The following is a 20,927-nucleotide window of genomic DNA, read 5'->3' on the forward strand; positions in this document are numbered from 1 at the left end:
TGGTTTCTATATGGATGCTTATTGGTCCGTTTGGATATCTGTCAATTCTACTTTTTGGCCTTTTTGACAAATGCCAAGACATTGTTTGATTGAAGCAAGGAATCCAATCCGAAAAGCTGTCTAAACATAGTGTACTTTTCCTCTCCCCATCCACTTTGACCTCACAACAATATCACGAGATTTACATCCTAATATTGATATTTCTGTGTCGCGGTTTTCTTTACAGTGTAAAACTATTCAGTATTACATTATCCTCGGCTTGGCTTCATTGCTCTATAGGAAAAAGATACTGAGTCTCAGTGTAAGCAATGAAAACCGTTGCAAAGCAACAACCGAAGAGGAAAATTGGTGGGATTGTTCCTACTACTGACACTAGTTCTGAATGCACTGTGTAACGCATGCAATAACTAGAGCGCAGCTGCTTTTCATACTAAATCTACACACACAGAATGCGTGCTCTACCCTACCAGCTGTGAGTCCTGGCGAGAATTGTTTCCGCTTGCAGGGATAAAAAAGACACTTTTCGTCTACTTTTCATATGAAGCAATAGGTCCATAGTCATGACCTGAAATCACATTGGAAATGGTGAAACATTTTCTGAAGCCGATCGCCAGTCGAGTCTTGTGAAACATTGCGTCGATCCTTCTGCTTGTAGGCCGATCTTTCTTTTTGGCGGGATCACTCCCGGTTCTTGGCTCGGGTTCTCTTCTTCTCTTCTCTCTTCTCTATTTTATTTCCTTTATAACCTTCTTCAGCTTTTCAAGCTTCTTTATTAAATCATAATACAAAATGACCGCACGTGGTGTAGCCAGAAGCATGTAAGCTTATCGGCTCTGTTTTCTTACAGCGGCTTTCCGTAATTCGGGAGAGGAATGAGGGAAGCTAATTCCCCCGGGTTATTTTTCATTTACACAATTGGCACAGAAAAAACTATGCCAAGGGATTCTCTGAAGCGCAAATCAAAGTGCGGGAAGCAACTTCGAACGATCCCGGGGGACCAAGTGGTATCATTATGAATGAGGTTGCCCAGCTTACATACAACGAGTAAGGAAACCTAAAAACCCAAAGAAGAAGCGGCATAACCTATTTTTGTGTTTTAACGCATACTGTGTATAAAAATAGACACGATTTTGTTGAAATTATGGATATGATTGATCGTCGACTTAACGACAAGGGCAAGAACTGGCGTCATGTATTCAAGGTATGAACCGTAGTAGACTGATCGACACAATGAAAAAAAGTGTGTATGTGTGTGTGTGTAGTTTCTGGGCGGTTCTTTAACGGGAAACTCATGATGATGCAAAAAAAAATGGAGCTAGGCCTTATTAGTATTGGACTACTGTCTACATGTCGGTTCAGAAAACGTTGTGCTTTATGCCAAGGAGAATGTCTATGTGATCAAGACTTTAAAGGAGTTCCAGCATCTTGATGATAACGGCCGCGACGTGGGTGCAAATGGTAAACATCATTCAAAAGGAGGGAAAAAACATTACAAGCAACAACAACAAACTTTGGGGTTAAGCATCGTGCGTGCTATGTCAGAGACGGAATATCAGAGAAACACACATAATCCTAGAAGAGGAATGCTCATTCTTTTTGTTTCTAATAGTGCGCCAAAAGGCCAAGGATATCACGAGTCTTCTTTTGGATGACGCTAGATTAAAAGAGGAAAGACAGTCTCGTAACGCGATGCGAGACCGCATGGCAGGTGTTGGTGACTACATGAACGAATCCTTATACGGACGCGGATATGATGGCACAATGACCTTTGATCGACCGAGCGGCCCAAGGTATACCAACGGCAATAACAACAACAGTATGGACAACGACGAAGATCGCGACCTACAGCGGGCTATGGAAGAAAGTCGACGACTGGCACAGAGTGACTCTCGCGACCGAAACCAAGACGATGAAGATCTTGCCAAGGCGATCGAAATGAGCGAGCGAGAGCAACGAGAACGGGAGCGCAAGCAACGGGAAAAGTTGGAGCGAGACAATATAAAGAACTTGCTGGATGATGATACAGACTTGTTCAAACCAGTTAATGTCCAACAAACGGGCATGACATTTTCAGGTGTGCCACTGGGCGCACAACAGCAGCAGCAGCAGCAGCAGCACAATCCGTATCACTGGAATCAGATGCAGGCGCAGATGACAGGCATGCCACAGCAGTACACTGGTGTCGCACCATTCCAAACCAACCCAATGATGATGAGTCCACAGTACACTGGGTTCAATACCGCGATGCAAACGGGTGCTGGTTTCCCTTCATCAGCAAACGGTCTGCAGAGCATGTCCACAGGAAGCCTACCAAACACTATGTCTCCTCTTAATCCACAGCTTACATCGATGGGATCCTCGCCCATGTCTCTGAACCAGTCACAAGCACAGCAACAGACACCCGTAAAGACCGGCAGCAACAATCCATTTGGTCCGGGATACCAGCAGCAGCAAACAGCATCATCAGTAGCATCAGCAGCAGCAACACCAGTCGCTATTCAATCACAAACGCAAACACCTGTTTCTGCTCAGCAGACAGGCATTATACACCAGCTTTCATCCTCGGCACCTAGTGCACAACCCCTACCACAGCAACCCCTTGATCCACGACATGCAAAGTTAAACACACTTCTCGCCAACAGAGAGTAAGTTTTGCTATAGGGGTTGATTATGGTGTATTATCGACTTTTGTTTTACTGATATGGTTTTTGTATTATAGCGAGGGACAAGATACATTTGGAAATACAGGCAACCTACGTGTACCAGTGTAAGTTATCAAAAAAGAAGTGACCATGTGCGATCAAGAACACGCGCTGATCTAAACTATCCACTGGATGTCTTAGTGGCACAGGTTTTGCTAGTTCACTTGACCCACAAGCAACCGGAAAGGCCAACAGTACTGGTGATTTACTCAATCTGAACAACCAGCCTACAGGCACGTCATTTCCTCAGGTAAATAATAAACAGCGGTGCACATTTTAGCTTATGTATGTAGGCCAAGTTGTACCACGAAATTAATCAGATCCATCATATATTATATATATCATATCATATCAGGTTCACAATCCATTTACACCGCAATATACCGGACAACCACAGCAACAATCGACCGGATCCCTTTTCTAATTTAGTCCCGCAGTTCATATAGCTACTAGAACTTTTAAACGAACATGCTATGTACAGTATTTCTTTTTTCTTTTTGCTCCACGAGAATCTCCTTATGTGGCTTCTACATACGCGTGATGATATGTTTACTTATTGTTTTGATCTGGGGAAAAGGGGATTTTGTGAATTGGACTCAAAAAAGAAAGAGCTGCTGTAAAGTAAATTACTGCGAGCTTGATGATTGTGCTCTGCTTCAAGTAACCTTATGTTGTTGGTAACTACATCAACTGCACAAAGTGTTTCGCCCTTGGTATATTTTCAAATGTAGCTGCTGGTTTTTACATAGTACATGGTTGGTAAACTTCAGGAATCATTTGTAATAGCCTCCGATTTACTATGCAATAACTTTTACCTTTTCGGTGTTAGCGCAAATCCAACGCTGTTATAGGCGTTTACGAAAATTCACGCAGACCAAAACCGGATAATTACTTATCCGAAGCAAAAAACGTAACAATAAAGTCGGGATCTCGGTTAATTAGTTTGCCGAGAAAAGTTATGAGCAGTCATGGTTTTTTTCGGTGGTTCTTAATCTTTTACTGTGGTGTTTGTTTACAAGGGTCCCCCTCTTCCTTTTCCCCCCTTTTTGCATCGCGTCTATAATTTTTGCCATGTCTTTAAACAACCCTACCAATGCTGCCGGTCCCATTACTGAAGCTGTGCAATTGCTTGGTGACCCCGACCTCTACCGCACGGGTTGCAGAAAAACGAAACCGTTTGCCCTTTTTGCCGGTAGAACAAGACCGTACAGGACGTGTATTGTCTGTCGTGACAGACAGACACCGAGAATGCCAGTTTCACTCGACTCAATGATCTTCATTGACGAGTTGGGAAACTTTTATCCCTTTGCTGTCCGTAATTCAGTTGGTGATGTCGTTACTGAGGTCTTCTCTTTTTCGGGCTACATCGTTTACGAGGATGAAATGCGCACATGGTCAGATCAGCGTATAATTACACGTGTGTTGGAAGCAGTGCAGCTCTGTGACAACTACAGATATGATGTGATGAACACTGGCGACCCAGCACTTCGTGAAGCCATTCACCGCAAGATGCGTTCAATCTGTAGCTATACAAAATCAGGTAAGCTAATCAACCGGTCAAAAAAGGCATTCGATAAAAAGGAACAGATAGGCAAAGTGTTTGCGTGCAGTTTCGTTGAAATCGGATTAATTTTATATGTTAGATCCCTGTTCGTGAGCGCCAGCGTGTCATCCAACGGATGGAAACATTCATTTGTCAAGGATTTGTGCACGGTGTGATCGATCGGGATCTAGGAGCGATCGAGCTTACTGTTCGCCATCCATCGCAACATGCAGCCGCTCCAGCTCCACGCCCGGAAGGTGTGTCGCGTGAGGTGCTTGACTTCATTGCAGCACGTGCAATGACTCGTTCAGCGCCAGATATTCATAATGATATCATCGATGAATGGGGCTATCATGCAGCAACGGCGGCACAAGTGTACTACTGGTGGGGCTAGACGTTCCGTACGCGGTATATGCTAGACGATGACCAGTTTGTTTCCGCCCAGCTCTTGATACAGCAGTATACAAATCAAGGATATACGGAGGTAAGTAGATTAATACAGAAAACAGAACTCACCTTCTGTAGACCTGTTTTTGCTCTAGTAGATTATTAGAAAAACGTAGTGTTTTTGCCTTATTGTATGAATAAAAAATAGATTTATTCTGACACTGCTGATGGTATTGTTGCTGTGGGTTTCGTCACTCCTTTTTTTGCCCCTTTGGCTGGTTGTGTTCATGTGGAAGAGTACCATATCGACTCCACTTTTAAGACAAATCGTGCTGGTATGGAGCTATATGGTGTCATTGCCAATGTGAATGGTGCTGGATTCCCTGTTGCATATATGCTTTGTGACACAAGCAATGCAGACGCCACAATCGAGCATCCAAAAACACAAACCTTGGAGCGGTTTTTGGGAGAGCTCAAAGAAAGGGGACTAGAACCAGAGTTCATGTTTAGTGATGGTGATGCTGCGCAACTTAGTGCGATCCAGGCGACATGGGATAGTCGTCGTTGTCTACGTCAATGTCTTTGGCATATAGAGCATTCTATGGAAAGGAAACTTTCCTCTAGAAGAAATGCCACATCCACTTACTATGACGTCCAAGAAGCGATGGTCCAATTCCCGTTTGTCTCGCGTCAATTCACACCGTCCGCCACCACTGATTTGAATCGCATTATGTGTGATAAACCAAGAAGAGAGGAGATGCTGAAGATGGTGGGCAGGCACTACAGCCGTCATCCGATGATGGCTGAAGGTATTCATAACACGTGGTGCAGAGATATTAGGTAGATGTATAAACACTCATTGATATACTTATACACCTGTTTCTGTCATTCTTTTGCTTGGTTTTAAATATAATAGGGAAAGTATTTGCTAATCCTAACGATATATGGCAACAATGCGCCCAGGAGATGTACGACTACTGTGTTATGCATTATCTGCATCATGCATGGGCTTATATGTTTCGCCGATTTTACCAGCTTGACAAGTGGATAACATGGGCAGCTAGCTCTGTCCCTGATCGCATCCCACTGTCAAGAATAACCATGCTTGTCGAAGCACACTGGAAAGTGCTTAAGCGTAATCATATGTATACGTACAACCGTGCTAGATTGGATCTCTTGGTATTCGTCATTATACATAGCTATATACCAAAGCTAATTGACCGTTTCAATACCGAGATCGTGCTTCGTCAAAACCTGACACGCTGGGAGAAAGGATTTATCCAAGAATGGAACGCGGCATTTCTTCGTGCAAACTACATAAACCCAAACCTGGTTCAAGGCACATGGTATACATCGGTGCAACGCTGGACATGCGGTTGTCCGTCGTTTGTTAAAGTACATCATACTTGGTATGTAAACACATTGTGCGTGCTTTTCATAATCGGCAAATTGCCCAACGCGAAAAATACGTTGCCAGAACATGTAGACCTCCTTTCATCAGAATACTACCGGTAAACATCAAATACATAGATTGTAGATAGTCTTTAGGAGCGCAAATCTTGGTCAGGGTAAGCTTATTTCTTTCTCTTCTATTTATTGAACAGCCTCAAGAAAACCCCTTCCGTGGTATGTTACTCCCTCGTCATTCTTCCCTCGACCTAAGCACCACCACGGCCACTGCCACTTCTTTGCCCACACCAATGACCTCATCAACACAGCAACCGCCGTGGCCCAGCAAACGAAGATGTGCGACATGTTTAGCTTTCTTTCCTGTTTTTCTTTCTTCCTCTCTTTTATATACTTCTTCTTTCTTCTTATCTGTACCTTATTTTTCTTTTTATCAATTCTGTTCTAAATTATATTGTTCTGCTTGGTTTATATACAAATTTATTTTAAAGTTGTTTTTATTTTGTGCATCGTTGTCGCATAATATAATTGAGTGAGCGATCTATTGGTAAGTGCTTTGTGCCTTGCGTAATTATGTAACAAATGACTGCTCATATTCTTCTCGGCAAACTAATTAACCGAGATCTCGACTTAAATGTTACGTTTTTTGATTCGGCTAAATAATTACTCGGTTTTGGTCTGCGTGAATTCTCGTAAACGCCTTAGGCAGGTACGTACATGATCACTGTTGTCAGCATCTCCTTATTTGGCTAGCTGAAACCGATCCAGACTGCATGAAAAGCAACACACTATGAAGTGACTTGTTCCGATCAGACCATGACACTTGTTTGCTTTTACTCTACTTTGCAAACACGACAAGGCCTCTTATCTGAAATAAAACATACAACAGTGAACTACAAGACCGTGGCTAGAAAATGGTACCAATATCGCCACAGCTTAGATGGGGAATATCCATAATGAAAGAGCAAAGAACTTGACGGCTCTTTTGGCAATTCCTACGCATCTTGCTCGTGAAAACTGTCAAGCGATTATCGCCCCTTCTTTTGGGTCATTCGAACGTAGACGTATATATACGACACTGCGTATTTTTTTCTCTGAAAATTTTCTCTCTTTTTCTTTATTGTCTTCCATCAATACAGTATTGCCACTCAATAGGCATACCCGTGCGATTGTTCATCCAAGAAGCACGGCCATGCTTTCCTCCTGCTGCGGCTGCGCCAAGGTTCTGTTTTTATTATGAATGGTATGTGATGTTGTTTCTTCTATACAACAAATGGTGTACATACGTTGTTTCCACAATCATCGTCGCCTTCAATTCCCTCTATTAACCTTTTACGACATCCTTGTGATAGATGACCATCTCCGCTTTGTGCTACACAAGAAGGATCCTCGTCGCAATATGCAAGCTGGTTCTCCAAGATCTCAGAAGAGAAGGATCGTAAGTTTTATGTTTGGCAATTGGGCAATGGGCTAGGTAATTGTGAAATGACCGTGTGTAAATGGTTTTAAAAAGAGTGGCTAATCACAGTTGGCATTTGTGTAAAATTAGCATTTTTCATATATCTCCCTCTGAGCAAGTATCATTATCTCCTTCCGCGTGCTGTCAGTGTAACAAGGTCAACGTGAGTATTATTACAGTCAAAGGGTTGCTCGGACAGATGAAGAAAGATGCAAATGGATAGGACAAATGCTGGGGACTGCGCCATAGGATGATTGATACTCATCGTCACCACGGATGTTTCATAGGGCACACATTACGATATTTCTCTTACTCGGTTAGTAGTGTGAGTACTAAAAAATGTACGGCATTCTATTTTCTTTGGGATGATGGGGTATACTGGATGTGGGCATGATGATTGCTGAGGTATATATGCTAGCCGCTTACACCTTTCTCTTTTCTTTTTTGACTTGTATATTGAAACTTATGGCAGCAAGGACAAGGCGTACAAGGTTAGGAAAAGAGCCATCCGTTGATTTCGTGTTGCCATTCGTCTCTGCTGTGTCCACCGTTCAGACCTATCATGTCATCACTCGTGTGATAATCAAGACACCTCACACCACTGCCTCTGCTGCTGCTGCTACTGAGTCTCTTGGCTGTCACTAGTTTCCACCACTGTGCTACTCCCGGCCTGAGAAACCTGTCAAAGAAGTTTACCTACTATGCTCAAGATGTATCCACCATCCATCCATCCATCCATCACAGACAGTGGTTGAAATCACTCCATCTTTGTTCTCAAGCAAGCCAGGCCTTCTCCTGTGTCTAGGGACAAGCTAGTTGCCGTCATCCTGTTGCTCAAGCTGCTGTTTCTCGTGGTCAACAAGTCCATCTCGCTTCTTGTTGCTTCTCGTGCTGTCAAGTTGAAGGCATGGCCCAATGAAGGATGAAAGAACAAGGATGGTTGCACAGTGTGATCGCTGCTTTATTACTGTAAGTACAGTACATCATTTCATCAGTTAATTTGGTGTGTGTGTCTCGTCTTAATGTACGTTGTCTGTCTAGCAAGACTGCTAACTGCCTTAATTTCTTTCTTTTCTGTTGCCCAAAGGGGCGGGCCTTTTAGGCTCGCTCCTTTGTTTTTGTCAGGCTACTACTGGGAGCACAACGCCCGAGCAAAGGGCATTTATGTTGCTTGCTTTCCAGTGTTATATCGCACGTTCGATGAAGCTTCGGCTGAGTTCGTGCAACGAGTATGGGATTGACGATGTTTCGGCAGAGTCTTTCTCATATGTTGTGGGACGCACCGTCGGCATGCCGGCGCAGGTTTCGGGAAGCCTTCTTTTCGGAGAGGGCGAGCCCCGTTGCTTAAAAACGTGTAAGTTCTTTTCCTTCTTTTTCATACGAAAATACTCGGCATGCGTATGTCGGACAGTGAAACTCATCCGTGAAATTTTTGAAACGCCTTCCCTAGCACAAATCCAAGTGGTTTTAAAAATAGGGCCTTAAAACTTTAGTTTCTCTATCCCTGCAGAACGCACGTTTAGATACAACTATGCGATCAATCGTATCTCATTTGAAATCTGTACCGACAGCACAATTGCGTGTGTCCACCAAGTATACGCCAACGTCAGCAAGAGCCTTACTTCGTACTCAGGAAACCTCGCGCGCGTTCACCACACGATCGTTGCCTCGACCTTCTTCGTCATTGCTGACTCAATCGCGTCTTCTTAAAGGACGTGTCAATATCAATGAATTGCATACTTCCCGCGTCACTCAAGCCACGATCCCAAAATTCACAAATCGTCTTAGTAATGAAAAAAGTCCATATCTTTTGGTAAGGAGTTTTTTTTTTCTCGGTTGTTGGACGGGGTTAACCTTATTGTTATGCCTCTGTTGTTGACATCATTTTCTATATTCTGCTTATATGAAGCAACATGGTAAGGTGACACAAATTGGTCAATGACACAGACTTGTTTTTGGCTTTAATTAATCGATGATTTTCTATGCAACCACATGTACTTTTTAGCCCACAACCCTGTAAGTAGGACCCTTGTTTTGGCTTAGTCATCCGGTGTTGGGTTGAACTGGGTTAGATTGGATGGTCAGAAAATAACATTCATGTGGTTATGATTTAAAGGTTGATTGGTATCCCTGGGGCAAGGAAGCATTCGATAAGGCTGTCAAGGAGAATAAGCCTATCTTCTTAAGTATCGGTTATAGTACTTGCCAGTAATGTATCTCATTGAGAAGTTCTGAATTGATGTACGCGTAAATGTTGCTAACGCCAATAATAACCATTGATAGTTGGTGTCATGTTATGGAGCACGAATCGTTTGAAAATGAAGAGACTGCAAAATTCATGAACGAGCACTTTGTAAACATCAAAGGTTAGAGGAGCCTATCCATGACATTCGATGAGGAAAATTAGATAATGAGGAAAATTGACTGATTACCATATGTGTATGTGTGCATCTAGTCGACAGAGAAGAAAATCCAGCTGTCGACAAGCTCTACATGACGTATATTCAATTGATCTCTGGACGAGGTGGCTGGCCAATGTCTGTCTTCCTTACACCCGAACTATCGCCTTTCTTTGGTGGCACTTATTTCCCTCCAGGGGACCAATACGGCACACCAGGTTTCCGCAACCTACTAGCTCGCGTTGCTGAAATATGGGAAGCTGCTGACGACAAGGTGAGAGAAGATGCCTCCGGAACAATCGCCCAACTTCGAGCCTACGTCAACTCAAAGCCTGCTGGTACGGAAGATGCTGCAAGCCAGCTCCATCCAGAGAACTTGGTATCAGCGGCATTCAATCACTTTGATGACAATTTTGATACCGCGAATGGTGGTTTTACTGGTGCTCCCAAATTTCCCACACCAGTCCAGTTGCAGTTCTTGTTTGAGTACTTTGCTTACTTGCGCAAAGACAAAAGCACTGAACATAATGCGCAAAAGGCGCTTGAAATGGCTTTGTTCACGCTCAAGGTACATAAATTTTTCAAGGCATACATCTGTCGTTTGTATTATAAATATTTGGCTTATAAAGAAAAAAATGTAATGATATAGAAAATTTCAATGGGCGGTATACGCGGTAAGATTTGGTTTGGCATATCTAAGTTTTCACATAATTGTTGTCACATTTGCCAGTATATGTATATGCTAATGAGTGTATTGATGGAACAGACCATATCGGCAGCGGATTTCATAGGTAACTATTGCATATTCATTTGTAAAGCCACATGTCAACCGAGATTACTCACAAATGACCTACAGATACAGCACAGACAAGTACTGGCACGTACCCCATTTTGAAAAGATGCTTTACGACCAGGCCCAGTTGCTCTCTGCCTACACTTCCGCATACCTGATCACTAGAGACCAAGGTTTTGCAGATGTAGCCAAGGATATTGTGCACTATATTGCCCGTGATCTCCAGCATCCTCAAGGCGGTTTCTACTCTGCTGAAGATGCAGACTCGTTCCCAACAGATCAATCTAAAAAGAAGCTTGGTATGTAGCTTTACTGAGTATAAAGGTGACAAAGGTTCATTAGTATGGTTATCTATTGATACATTCACTGTTATGTTTTACAGAAGGAGCCTTCTATGTTTGGGAGATGCCACTGCTGGAAGAAATTCTCGGGTCCAAAGCAGCCAAAGTATTTAACAAATACTACGGTGTTAACAAGGATGGTAATGTCAACCCTGCTCAAGATCCGCATAATGAGCTTGTTAACCAGGTATGTTGGAAAAAACGATGCAGTTATGCTACCACTATTTGTGATGTTTCCTTGGTCGCTTACTGATCTATTTTTCGTTTTGGAAAAGAACGTGCTTGCAGAGCAAGAATCAGTGGATAATGTCGCCAAAGAGTTTGGCATGTCCTCGCAAGATGTGGGTTCCATTCTCAACGAGTCCAAGGAAAAATTGCTAAAGTACAGAGAGGAGCAGAGACCGAAACCTCACTGTGATGACAAGGTACTGTCCCCTATAATAAAAGCTGTCGTTGAATAGTATCTAACCAGGTTTTTATCCTCTTATTTTAGATCCTCACCTCTTGGAATGGTTAGTGAATATATCATTAAGGAGCAGCATGAAATAGTAATCTTTGTTTATTAAACCTGGTGATGAAACTTTCATAGGACTGATGATTTCTGGTCTTGCACAAGCAGCCAATGCTTTCCAAGACAAAGAGATTTTGAAACTGGCTACCAATGCCGCCGACTTTATCCAACGAGAACTCTACAAACAACAGACTGATACCTTGTTACGCAGCTATAGAGCTGGCCCCTCTGATATTGAAGGTTTCCTCGACGACTATAGGTAAGCCAATATCTAATTGATATTAATCTTCTTATTTTTTAACCGTCCTTCAAAAAATGATACAGCTATATGGTTCAAGGTTTGTTGGATCTATACGAAGCGACTTACGACGAAAAGTGGATTCAATGGGCTTATGATCTCCAACAAAAGCAAAATGAATTGTTTTACGATTCCGATAAGGGTGGTTACTTTAACGTACAAGCAAGTGACAAGAGCATTCTTGTGCGCCTTAAGGATGGTAAAAAAAATTAGTAATTTCTAGCTACTGTGGATTCGTAGCAATACTGGACACAAACTCAATCTCGTTTTATAACTATTTAGAACAAGACGGTGCCGAACCTTCAGCGTAAGTATAAGATATCAAGCCAGTAATAAAAGATCATGAAAATTTACTAACTATATAACCTTTTTAATCCTATTTAGCAATGCTATTTCCTTGAGAAACCTCGTTAGACTCGGTACTATCTTAGAGCAAGAAGATTACGTGGTCAAGGCGAGAAATACCATTGGATCTTTCAGCACTAGCATTTCCCAATACCCTTTTGCTATGCCTGCACTTTTGGGATCATTCCTTTTGATGGTGAACGGTGTAAAGCAGGTAATTAGGAAAAGAAGCTAGTTCTTGTTCACCGTTACTGAACCTATCATACTAGATTGTGCTGACTGGCACGGATGAGAGCCAGTTAAAACCATTCAAGGAGACCATTTCTCAAGCATTCGTTCCAAACAAGGTTTCAATCCAGGCTAAAAAGGGTGGTCTTATTGAGCAAAAGAATCCAATTGTAGCGCAGCTAGCAGATGATAGTAAGGCAGCAGCCTATGTTTGCGAAAACTTTACTTGCGGATTGCCTGTTGAAGATGCGAAAACACTTCAAGCCAAGATTGGAAATTAAAAGAAAATTATAATGGGTTTTATTGCTCAAAGGAATACAATAAAAAGCCCCCCATTTACAAACAAAGCAGATTGGGAGAAAATGTGATAAGTAGCTTTGTGAGAGTGAGGCACTGTCTTGCTATGCAACGACGACACCGACAACGCACGATACGTTTGATTTAGCAGGTGAACTTGATGTCACATTGTCTGCACCAGTAGTCACAATCTCCTGAGCAACAACCTCCAGCAACACACGACGAGGGGAGACATTGACCTAGCAGTATAGTAATGGAGATAGGATCCGAGAAAGAGATAGTCAGCTATACACATAACATAGACTCTGGTTCTATTGTAGAAACATTATCCACTTACGCTCGGTGAGATGCTCAGTAGCAGGTTTGGGGCTAGCACTAACAGCAATGGTAGCAAGGCTCAACAAGGTCAAGATGGCAGTAAGCTTCATTTTGTCGTCGTTTAAAAGTAGAAAGTGAGTTTTGACAGTTTCCGTTGATTTCTTGTGTGTCTTTTATAGAGTTTTGGGCGAGTTATTATTAGGTACTCAAAAGGGGACACATGCTGCTACTCGCAAAACAATTGGTACAAGTAGCATCCATATGTGGTTCATCATTATTAAAGAATGCAGATTCCATCGTCCTGATAACGTGCCTACAAGAAGTGTCTATAGGCCTGTAAAAGAAACTAGCATGATTTGCTAAGCCCCGTTCAGATTTGAGCATAATGGTCATATTTGAAAGCGATCCAGCCGTAACAGCATTATGCATCGATGAACAGATGTATCTCTATGAATGCAGGTGTCAACTGACTACAGTTTGTTGCCAATAATGATTATTTGATAAGAGCTATAATTACAGATACAGGGGGTTTCTTCTTTTTGTTATTGTGGAATTAAGATGGTATGGTGGTTTAGATATGTTGTTATACGTTAAAGTTACAGACAACTCGATAAGTCTGTCCGCGAATGACTGCCTCTACGCGTAATTCAACTTCTCCGAAATACATCTGTTATTTGAGTAAATACCGTTAATATTTCCTCTACAGAGTTTCTATGATTGTACAGCCTAGTTCCTCTTACCTTAATAATCAGCTCGATTTGCTCTCCTTCCACAGCATCTGGTAACTCTGGCATGGGAATTTCAAAGTGAAATACCTTTCGCACACCAGATTGCAGGGTGTACCGAGGCTCGTCTTCGGTATTGGCTGCAAAAAAAGTACATTCCGTGGGGCAGGGATAAAATGTGGTGTATTTTTGGGTTACACAGCTATCGTTGTCTGCATAATAAAAATTAAGTTTACCAATGGGTCAATGCGTCATTCTCTAGTGAGGATATGAAGAGATACTATCCTCGCTGAATCACAGTAACAGTTATTACATGACAAAATATTTCTCTTTTTGTTTTACCTAGCGGCTCTCCGCGTCGAACGAAAACTGAAAATCGATTGTCACATCGGATACTTCCATCCCTTCTTACGATTTTGTACTCTTCAGGATCAACTCCTTCCACAAAGGTGTTGGTAATGTCGATGCCGTACCAGTATCTTGGTACACGTGTGGTCACCTTGGTAGGGTTCATGCCAAAATAAGCGGCACCACGGGCAACGGCGAGTTCTAGAAAGAGTTTGCATGAATGATGAGCAGGAAATTGAAGAAGACCAAGGATGCTTCTCGTATATCTTTTTGCGAAATAGTTTCATTGGGTATAATTTCCACATAGAAACATGATTTTTGTTTTATCCAAGTTGCTTCAACTGTTGCTCTTAGTATGGTTACCTGCGCGATAGGGCGTGACAACCTTGATGTTGTATCTCTTGTATTCCTCCGTGATCCGACTCTGTAAATAATGAGAGGCGCCAAAACCACCGACAGTAAAAATGGCCTTAAGATTGTGTGTTTGTTGTTTTTGCTTGTGGATGAGTGCAAGAACTTCTTGTACCACAGGCTCGAACACCTTTTCCTTGAGCTCCTCAACAGAGAAGCGCAGCACACCTTCATCTAATCCGATTTCGGGATTTGTGTGCTCGGTGATGCCCAGGTTCATGGGGAGGTTCATAAATAGAGCGTCGCTTCCGTCGAATGAGGGTTTCAGGGTATCTACACCATACATGTATATACAGTTCAGTTACCCTTGTTCGCCCATCACTAGAGCGAAATCACATTCCTCCTTCCAACACTTCTTTCTGATCCTAAGAAAATTCTTTTACCGATGAAGTTTTCCATCATGGTTTCCAATGCGGCTGGGGGAATAGGATCCACAAGCTTCTTGAGTTTACTCCGCAAGAGTTTGCGCATGCGTTTGTCAACAAAGGCAGAGCCACACGACTTTCCCATGCCCTTTGTACTCTCCTTGAACTGACGATTGCCATCCGCATCCATCTTTACGTTGAAAACGATCAAATCAACCGTACCGCCTAAATGTTAAAACACCCATCCGGTATTCAGTAAACTTATCTCTCAAGTGATCTCATCCTTTGGTTGATAGCCATATTACTCACCGCCTGCATCACAGATCATAAATTCATCACCATCCTCCATATCAAATTGCTCGCAGGTCTGTTCACAATAGATTGCTGCTGCCTCGGGTTCCGAAATAAGCATTAAACGATCGTGGTGGTCGTCCTCATTTATAATTCCAGCAAGAATAGCAGCATCACGCATGGCTTGTTTTGATTTATCGGACCACATTGCGGGAACCTAATACATGACCCTTTTCAATTGACAGATCTATACACACTTTCTCTACCAATTAGAAACTTCACTTACTGTAATACAGTAACGATAGCGACCCTCAAATTGTTGTGCGAAGCCTTTCTTCATTTCAGCTAATACGTTATTGTGGAACTCACGGAGGTAATCTATGAATACATCACAGTTTAGTTATCAATTTTTTTCTTTGATCCTATTATTTCAACTATTATACGATCCAGCTTATCATCGGACAACTAACCTGCAATCACATTCACGGGCTTGAAACCACCGGGGATCGGTTTGAAGACGCCATTCAAGCTATCGTCAAGGTACAGTTTGTACTGCTGCAGCAGCAAGTAGTTGGTTTTCGATGGTGCTTTTTGTCGTTCCAAACGCGCAGCGTTACCCCATGCGGCCAAAGTCTAACATCCCATTGATATCATCAGTTTGTATTGATAACAGCCTCAACACAGCTTTACAAAGTAGAGCTTTCTTCTCGTCAACATACTCTAGTATCACCGTTGTACAACTAAAAAACAAGCGTTCAATTTGATCATTAATATGATTTCTGCTAACGAAAAGGCCACAGAAAGCCGGCAGAACTTACACTAATTGTTGGAGCCTAAAAAAATAATAACACTGAATAAGTATCTCTCTGGTTTTCAGGAACGGGCCCTTTGAAACCTGATTCGTCCCCTTTCTCGTCGCTTTTCTTACCTTTGGATACCTAAAACCCGACTGTTTTGGCCTTTCATATATACAAACTTTCGTTAATCGAAGGAAATAAGTCGATCTATTACTGTGCATGTACTTTACCATGTTGTAATGTCTGTAACGTCTTGTGATGAAATGATACCATACGCAGCGCCACTATAAGTGGTACCTGAAATCAACAGAGAGAGGAAAGGAACTGAGTAACAAGCGGGAAAGAATCTTTTGCATATAGTGTTTACGCTTCTTACCGAAATCGATGCCCACGACGACGCGATAATCACTAAGAGGGATCGGAAAAACCATGATGATTAAATATTATGAGAAGGAGAAAGTGTTCAGTAAGAGAAGGAAAAAAGACGAGTACGCCTTGTTTAAAAGTAAGTGGCGAGGCTAGAGCATATTCTTTGTAAAAAGAAGCTTGTATCACGATTAACAGTCGTACAGAGTATACGCGCCATCTGAGCCTCATCTTTTTAAGCAGTATGATGGTTGTGTGGGCTAAGCAGCAACTAGTTATATCGAGTATTTTCCGTATCGTTGGATTCGGTCTTCACCGGGTTCATATGTTAAATTAGATTGCCATTATTGAAACAATTATTTTCTCGTCTTCCGTTATTCGAAGTTTGGCTACTAACGATATAAACTGCTTGTATACTGCTTTGCATGAGCCATGACAATTTTTTAAAGAAAACCGATGATTTTAGACTAATTGATCGTGAAGGGGATTGTCTTGATTTGACCTAATCTGGATAAGTAGCACAAACACATATACGACTTCTAAGCCAACAGTAAGCTCCTTAACACTAGATATTGTGCCACTTGGCACTTAGCATGTATCCTACTGTACTCATCCGATATTCTTTAGTCGCTCAACAATCTCTCTAGTACGTGGTTTTGCTTTAATAGTGTCTTTTTATAAAGTGATATGTAATTATGTATAATCAATGGAGAGATACAGTGAGTAGGTGGGTGATGCTTTTAAATGTACATTGTTGTATATAATGAGTTTTTTCTATCATGATAAAAGAAGTGGGTGGGCGATGTGTGTGTGCGGAGGAAAAGTTACTCCTGCTATTTTGGTGACTATAAGCCGTTGCGTATTAGCAATTATGCGATGCGTTCCTCTTTTTCGGAAAGCACCTTTTCGTCATTCGTTGTTGCAGCTGCCTTGTTCTCGCTTGCTCCAAAGCGAGTATTCTTGGCAGCAAACGCGCAGATGACAGCTACACCAGCAGCAACAAGAGGCATAATGAAAACCTTGTTTAACGCATTCATGTAAGCATGGATAAGAGGTTGTTGTGTATCTGCGGGCATGTTTTTAAGGTACAAATAGTTGGAATCGGCGCCATATTCATGTGCGACAGCCTACGAGTGTTAAGTAATGGTCAATTAAGTAAGCATGTGTGATGAAGTAAGTAACTTTTGGAAAGCAGCAATATACTTACCAGAGTATCAGGATCAATGGTAGAGAGTTGATGAGCAAGAAATAGCTGGAACATCGTTTCGCAAATGGCAACACCCTGTCAATGTATTTAATTTAAAAGATCAGAAAAAATCAAAACCTGTACATAGCAGCTAAATGAAAGATTATCGCTAGATATAGGTAGCATTACTTACGATGGAGCATGCGAGCATCATGAAAAAGTTCGTTAAAGCGGTAGCTACAGCAATATACTTTTTGTCTGCAGCGCTTTGCACACCCATGATGGTATTCTGTTGTGATAAGCCAAAGGCAAATCCTAAGAGAAGAGTATCGTGAGTGTGAGAGAGTGTGAGAGAGAGAGTTGTGTGCGTGTGTTTCAAAACAATAACAAAAGAAAAACGTACCACACAGCATCAGGTAACAAGACTGTTGAGCCCATGAGCTATTCTCGTTGACAGTGTAAAAGAGACCGAAGCCAATGATATTACACACAGATGCAAGCATAAGATAGAACTTTACATAAGGGAACAAAGGCAATACCAAGCCACTACCGATGGACGCAACAATCAAGCATGCCTTTTGAAAAAAAAACCGTGTAAGCAAGAATAGAAAACGCTTGTTATTAGCAAAATTTTAACTTACCATGTACGGGATCAAGTGAATACCTGATCCTGTGCTGTCGGCGCCAAACACCGCTTGGAACATGATGGGGCCATAGTACAAAGTTCCAATGACTATATGGTTTGACAAGCAAACAATATAGAATAAGTGAAACGAATATTACCGTGGTCCAGGTTTTAAACAAAAGAGATTTAGTGATATGCTTACAGCCAAGACCAAGGCATATGATGTAGAGATAGAAAATCGAAATGGCAGGATTCAAAATGATTTCAGGTGGCAGAAGCTAATACGGTTCATAAATTTCATCATAATAATTAATAATAATTGACATAGAGGTGTGCACGACAAGATTAAAACAGCCGAACACGTTGTTCTTTTTCCAGCAGCGGTGGTACTGTATGTAGTAATAGCTGCTTCAGCAACATGCATGTAGCGTAGTAATTGAGAATGCACTTACTGGCTCCGCTGCAACCCATCCTTCGACTACAATTAGTCCGACCAACGACACCGCCGCGGCAATAAACGGGCCGAGAGAGTGTCCACTCGACCATCTGAAGTTATTAATGTAATAAATGTGAGAAAGGACCCGGCGTTTGGCATTCATTAAAGCCTTCCGCATTTGAAACCTAGGACAAATTGAAAAATCTTCTACATACCCGTAAGCTCTACCCCAGTTGAGTGCTAATAGTAAACAGCAAACAAACGAAATGACAAGGATCACGCCGAGGAAATCAATACGTTTTAACTTGGCAAAGAAGGAAGTGTTTTCAATCTTGGTTGGTTCTTTCAGCAGTAAAGTAACAATGATAAGGGCGGTTCCACCAAGGATCACATTAAGCCAAAAATCCCAGCGCCATGTCAGTTTGTCCACAAAGGCGCCACCTGTGATTAATAATTTATATAATGGTTTATGTCAAAATAAATGCATGCCTTTACTCCCTTTCGTGTTCCCATGTGTACTGTTTGTTTACTTACCAATCAGCGTGCCAACGACACTAGCCAAGCCGTAAACGACAGTCAATCCAGATTGGAAACGTGGTCTCAAGTGAAGTGGTGCTAAGTCAGGAACAAGCACATATGCGATCGTCATGACACAACCGCCTCCCAAACCTTGGACAGTACGACCTGCAATGAGGCCCTGCATGTTTGGTGTGAGTGCGTTGATCAAAGATCCAGCAAAGAATACAAAGATTCCGAATATAAGGATCGGTTTCCTATTTAGAGAAAAGGACGGAATTCCATTTAGTCACACTACGAACACTATAAACCGCTAGTGATAATTTTATTCTTTCTTTTTACCTTCCAAAGATATCAGAAAACTATTGCCATGAACAAAACCATGATAACGTCTTAGCTTATAAAAGAAATGCATAATGCCTACGTTGCAAGAATGACAAATTATGTGAGCTATTTACCTTTCCAGAGAGAGGTTGAGATGAATTGAATGCTAATAGGTATGCAGTGGCGATCCAAGTCTGCAAGCTGACGTCGTCTGTAAGATCTGTTGTGATAATTGACATTGCTGGTGCAATTACGGTTGTATTAAGCGAGATCATGAACATAGCCAAGACGATACCGAAAATCAAAAGGCCACGGCGAAATCCTGCAAATCGTCCCGGATCAGTAGGTGGGTGCTGCTGTAACTCGGCTTTCTTGTTGGATATATCATCATCACCACCGTACGCATTGATCTCTACGTCGACTATGGTGTTTGTTTCTTCTAAACTACTGCGACGAGACCGTGAATCGTTCATTTTGCTATATCGACAAGGGAACGGATAGGCGAGAAAAGCTGTATAGATGTTTTTAGTCTAATCGGTAGAAGCCGAGAAGTAGTAAAAATACTTCCTGTGCCTTTTATAGAAAAAAAAGGCAACGCAGCAAGAAAGGGGAATTTTTTCCCCGGTGCAATCCGCGCACGCGTACCGCATGCCAAGTAAGAAAAACTAGCATGGATGGACGGCTGGCGCAAATACCAATGGCCCGACACTAATTGTTGTGCAAGAGTAAATAGTTGCTTTTGTCGCCCTTCCTCCTCCGCTCCTTCTTCAAAATACTACGTAGCCTTTCTATCAAGTAAAAAACAACTGTCATTTCTCATCGTCACCTTATATCTCTCTTCATCCTTATTTTGATCATAACATCCTGAATAATCGAAGTCGAATTGGTACTTGAAAGCCTTGGGTAACGCGCAGCTGGTATTGGATCAAGATATTATCTCAAACATAGTAATTTTTGATCTGCGATTGGTGAAACAGAAAGTTGCTGGAATGGGTACAAAAGTTTTTCCACGCGTCAACTTTATCCCTTTTTGTTTTAAAGAAACCCTTCTCGCTACTGTTGTAGTAATGGCTGATGATGGTTGCCAAGTCATATACTAACTACAGAAATGTAATCATCTAACAAATGAGCTGCAGATCCATGGCTTCTTTTTTTTTCAACCCAGAAACGTACTAGACCTGGGATCAAACAACTATCATAGTATGACCTTATATGGTTACACAGAACGGTTCGCCGGTAAAGCCGAATTCAGGCAAAAGGCGCCGAGCAGCCAGAATTTTTTGGATTCTAGGACATGATCATTTCTTCCAGAAAACCAAGTGCTACAAATTGTCTATGTACGATAGTAACGCAGCCAATACGCTGCCTTTATTTCCAGTAATTTTGAATTAAATAGCTTTACTAAAAAAATGATATAGTGGGCTCAACTGTAAATTTGATCTGTTAGTGGAGAAATTAAAGAAATCAAAGATTATTAATTAAACAACGGACCTTAATTAGTCATCAATG

At 41.9% G+C, this 20,927-nt stretch overlaps 6 protein-coding genes across 6 annotated transcripts; 3 read left to right on the plus strand and 3 right to left on the minus strand.

The window, feature by feature from the left end:
- Positions 1 to 695: 695 nt before the first annotated feature.
- BDB00DRAFT_836865 (uncharacterized protein) lies at positions 696 to 3,534 on the plus strand. Its single transcript, XM_053124515.1, has 8 exons — positions 696 to 818; positions 925 to 1,044; positions 1,123 to 1,201; positions 1,320 to 1,458; positions 1,610 to 2,645; positions 2,720 to 2,767; positions 2,844 to 2,952; positions 3,058 to 3,534. Exons 1-8 carry the CDS (start codon positions 790 to 792, stop codon positions 3,124 to 3,126), a joined length of 1,629 nt encoding a protein of 542 aa, XP_052976939.1. The 5' UTR covers positions 696 to 789; the 3' UTR covers positions 3,127 to 3,534.
- A 3,633-nt stretch (positions 3,535 to 7,167) lies between these two features.
- Positions 7,168 to 7,805, plus strand: BDB00DRAFT_536553 (uncharacterized protein). Its single transcript, XM_053117771.1, has 3 exons — positions 7,168 to 7,282; positions 7,392 to 7,477; positions 7,589 to 7,805. Exons 1-3 carry the CDS (start codon positions 7,280 to 7,282, stop codon positions 7,719 to 7,721), a joined length of 222 nt encoding a protein of 73 aa, XP_052976940.1. The 5' UTR covers positions 7,168 to 7,279; the 3' UTR covers positions 7,722 to 7,805.
- Positions 7,806 to 8,776: 971 nt separating this feature from the next.
- BDB00DRAFT_836882 (uncharacterized protein) lies at positions 8,777 to 12,706 on the plus strand. The gene is made up of 17 exons (XM_053124517.1): positions 8,777 to 8,852; positions 8,949 to 9,311; positions 9,408 to 9,414; positions 9,504 to 9,514; positions 9,615 to 9,706; positions 9,782 to 9,864; positions 9,954 to 10,465; positions 10,547 to 10,571; positions 10,664 to 10,688; positions 10,754 to 10,989; positions 11,073 to 11,218; positions 11,307 to 11,456; positions 11,525 to 11,543; positions 11,621 to 11,801; positions 11,867 to 12,039; positions 12,123 to 12,147; positions 12,225 to 12,706. The coding sequence occupies exons 2-17, from the start codon at positions 9,030 to 9,032 to the stop codon at positions 12,418 to 12,420; spliced, it is 2,163 nt and encodes a 720-aa protein (XP_052976941.1). The 5' UTR covers positions 8,777 to 8,852; positions 8,949 to 9,029; the 3' UTR covers positions 12,421 to 12,706.
- Positions 12,707 to 13,291, minus strand: BDB00DRAFT_836886 (uncharacterized protein). The gene is made up of 2 exons (XM_053124518.1): positions 13,048 to 13,291; positions 12,707 to 12,949 (listed from the first exon to the last, which is right to left on the minus strand). Exons 1-2 carry the CDS (start codon positions 13,136 to 13,138, stop codon positions 12,855 to 12,857), a joined length of 186 nt encoding a protein of 61 aa, XP_052976942.1. The 5' UTR covers positions 13,139 to 13,291; the 3' UTR covers positions 12,707 to 12,854.
- Positions 13,292 to 13,333: 42 nt separating this feature from the next.
- BDB00DRAFT_836888 (uncharacterized protein) lies at positions 13,334 to 16,492 on the minus strand. Its single transcript, XM_053124519.1, has 13 exons — positions 16,342 to 16,492; positions 16,196 to 16,262; positions 16,097 to 16,127; positions 15,987 to 16,001; positions 15,888 to 15,908; positions 15,639 to 15,801; positions 15,455 to 15,546; positions 15,187 to 15,385; positions 14,896 to 15,102; positions 14,465 to 14,785; positions 14,096 to 14,302; positions 13,769 to 13,965; positions 13,334 to 13,695 (listed from the first exon to the last, which is right to left on the minus strand). The coding sequence occupies exons 1-13, from the start codon at positions 16,394 to 16,396 to the stop codon at positions 13,612 to 13,614; spliced, it is 1,659 nt and encodes a 552-aa protein (XP_052976943.1). The 5' UTR covers positions 16,397 to 16,492; the 3' UTR covers positions 13,334 to 13,611.
- A 347-nt stretch (positions 16,493 to 16,839) lies between these two features.
- BDB00DRAFT_836894 (major facilitator superfamily domain-containing protein) lies at positions 16,840 to 19,953 on the minus strand. Its single transcript, XM_053124520.1, has 11 exons — positions 19,553 to 19,953; positions 19,437 to 19,456; positions 19,113 to 19,351; positions 18,794 to 19,019; positions 18,595 to 18,688; positions 18,345 to 18,420; positions 18,159 to 18,250; positions 17,921 to 18,092; positions 17,711 to 17,832; positions 17,539 to 17,613; positions 16,840 to 17,458 (listed from the first exon to the last, which is right to left on the minus strand). The coding sequence occupies exons 1-11, from the start codon at positions 19,889 to 19,891 to the stop codon at positions 17,201 to 17,203; spliced, it is 1,713 nt and encodes a 570-aa protein (XP_052976944.1). The 5' UTR covers positions 19,892 to 19,953; the 3' UTR covers positions 16,840 to 17,200.
- Between the last annotated feature and the right edge of the window lie 974 nt (positions 19,954 to 20,927).

This window comes from Zychaea mexicana, assembly GCF_025766255.1.
Source record: "Zychaea mexicana strain RSA 1403 chromosome Unknown BDB00scaffold_68, whole genome shotgun sequence".
Taxonomy (NCBI): domain Eukaryota; kingdom Fungi; phylum Mucoromycota; class Mucoromycetes; order Mucorales; family Lichtheimiaceae; genus Zychaea; species Zychaea mexicana.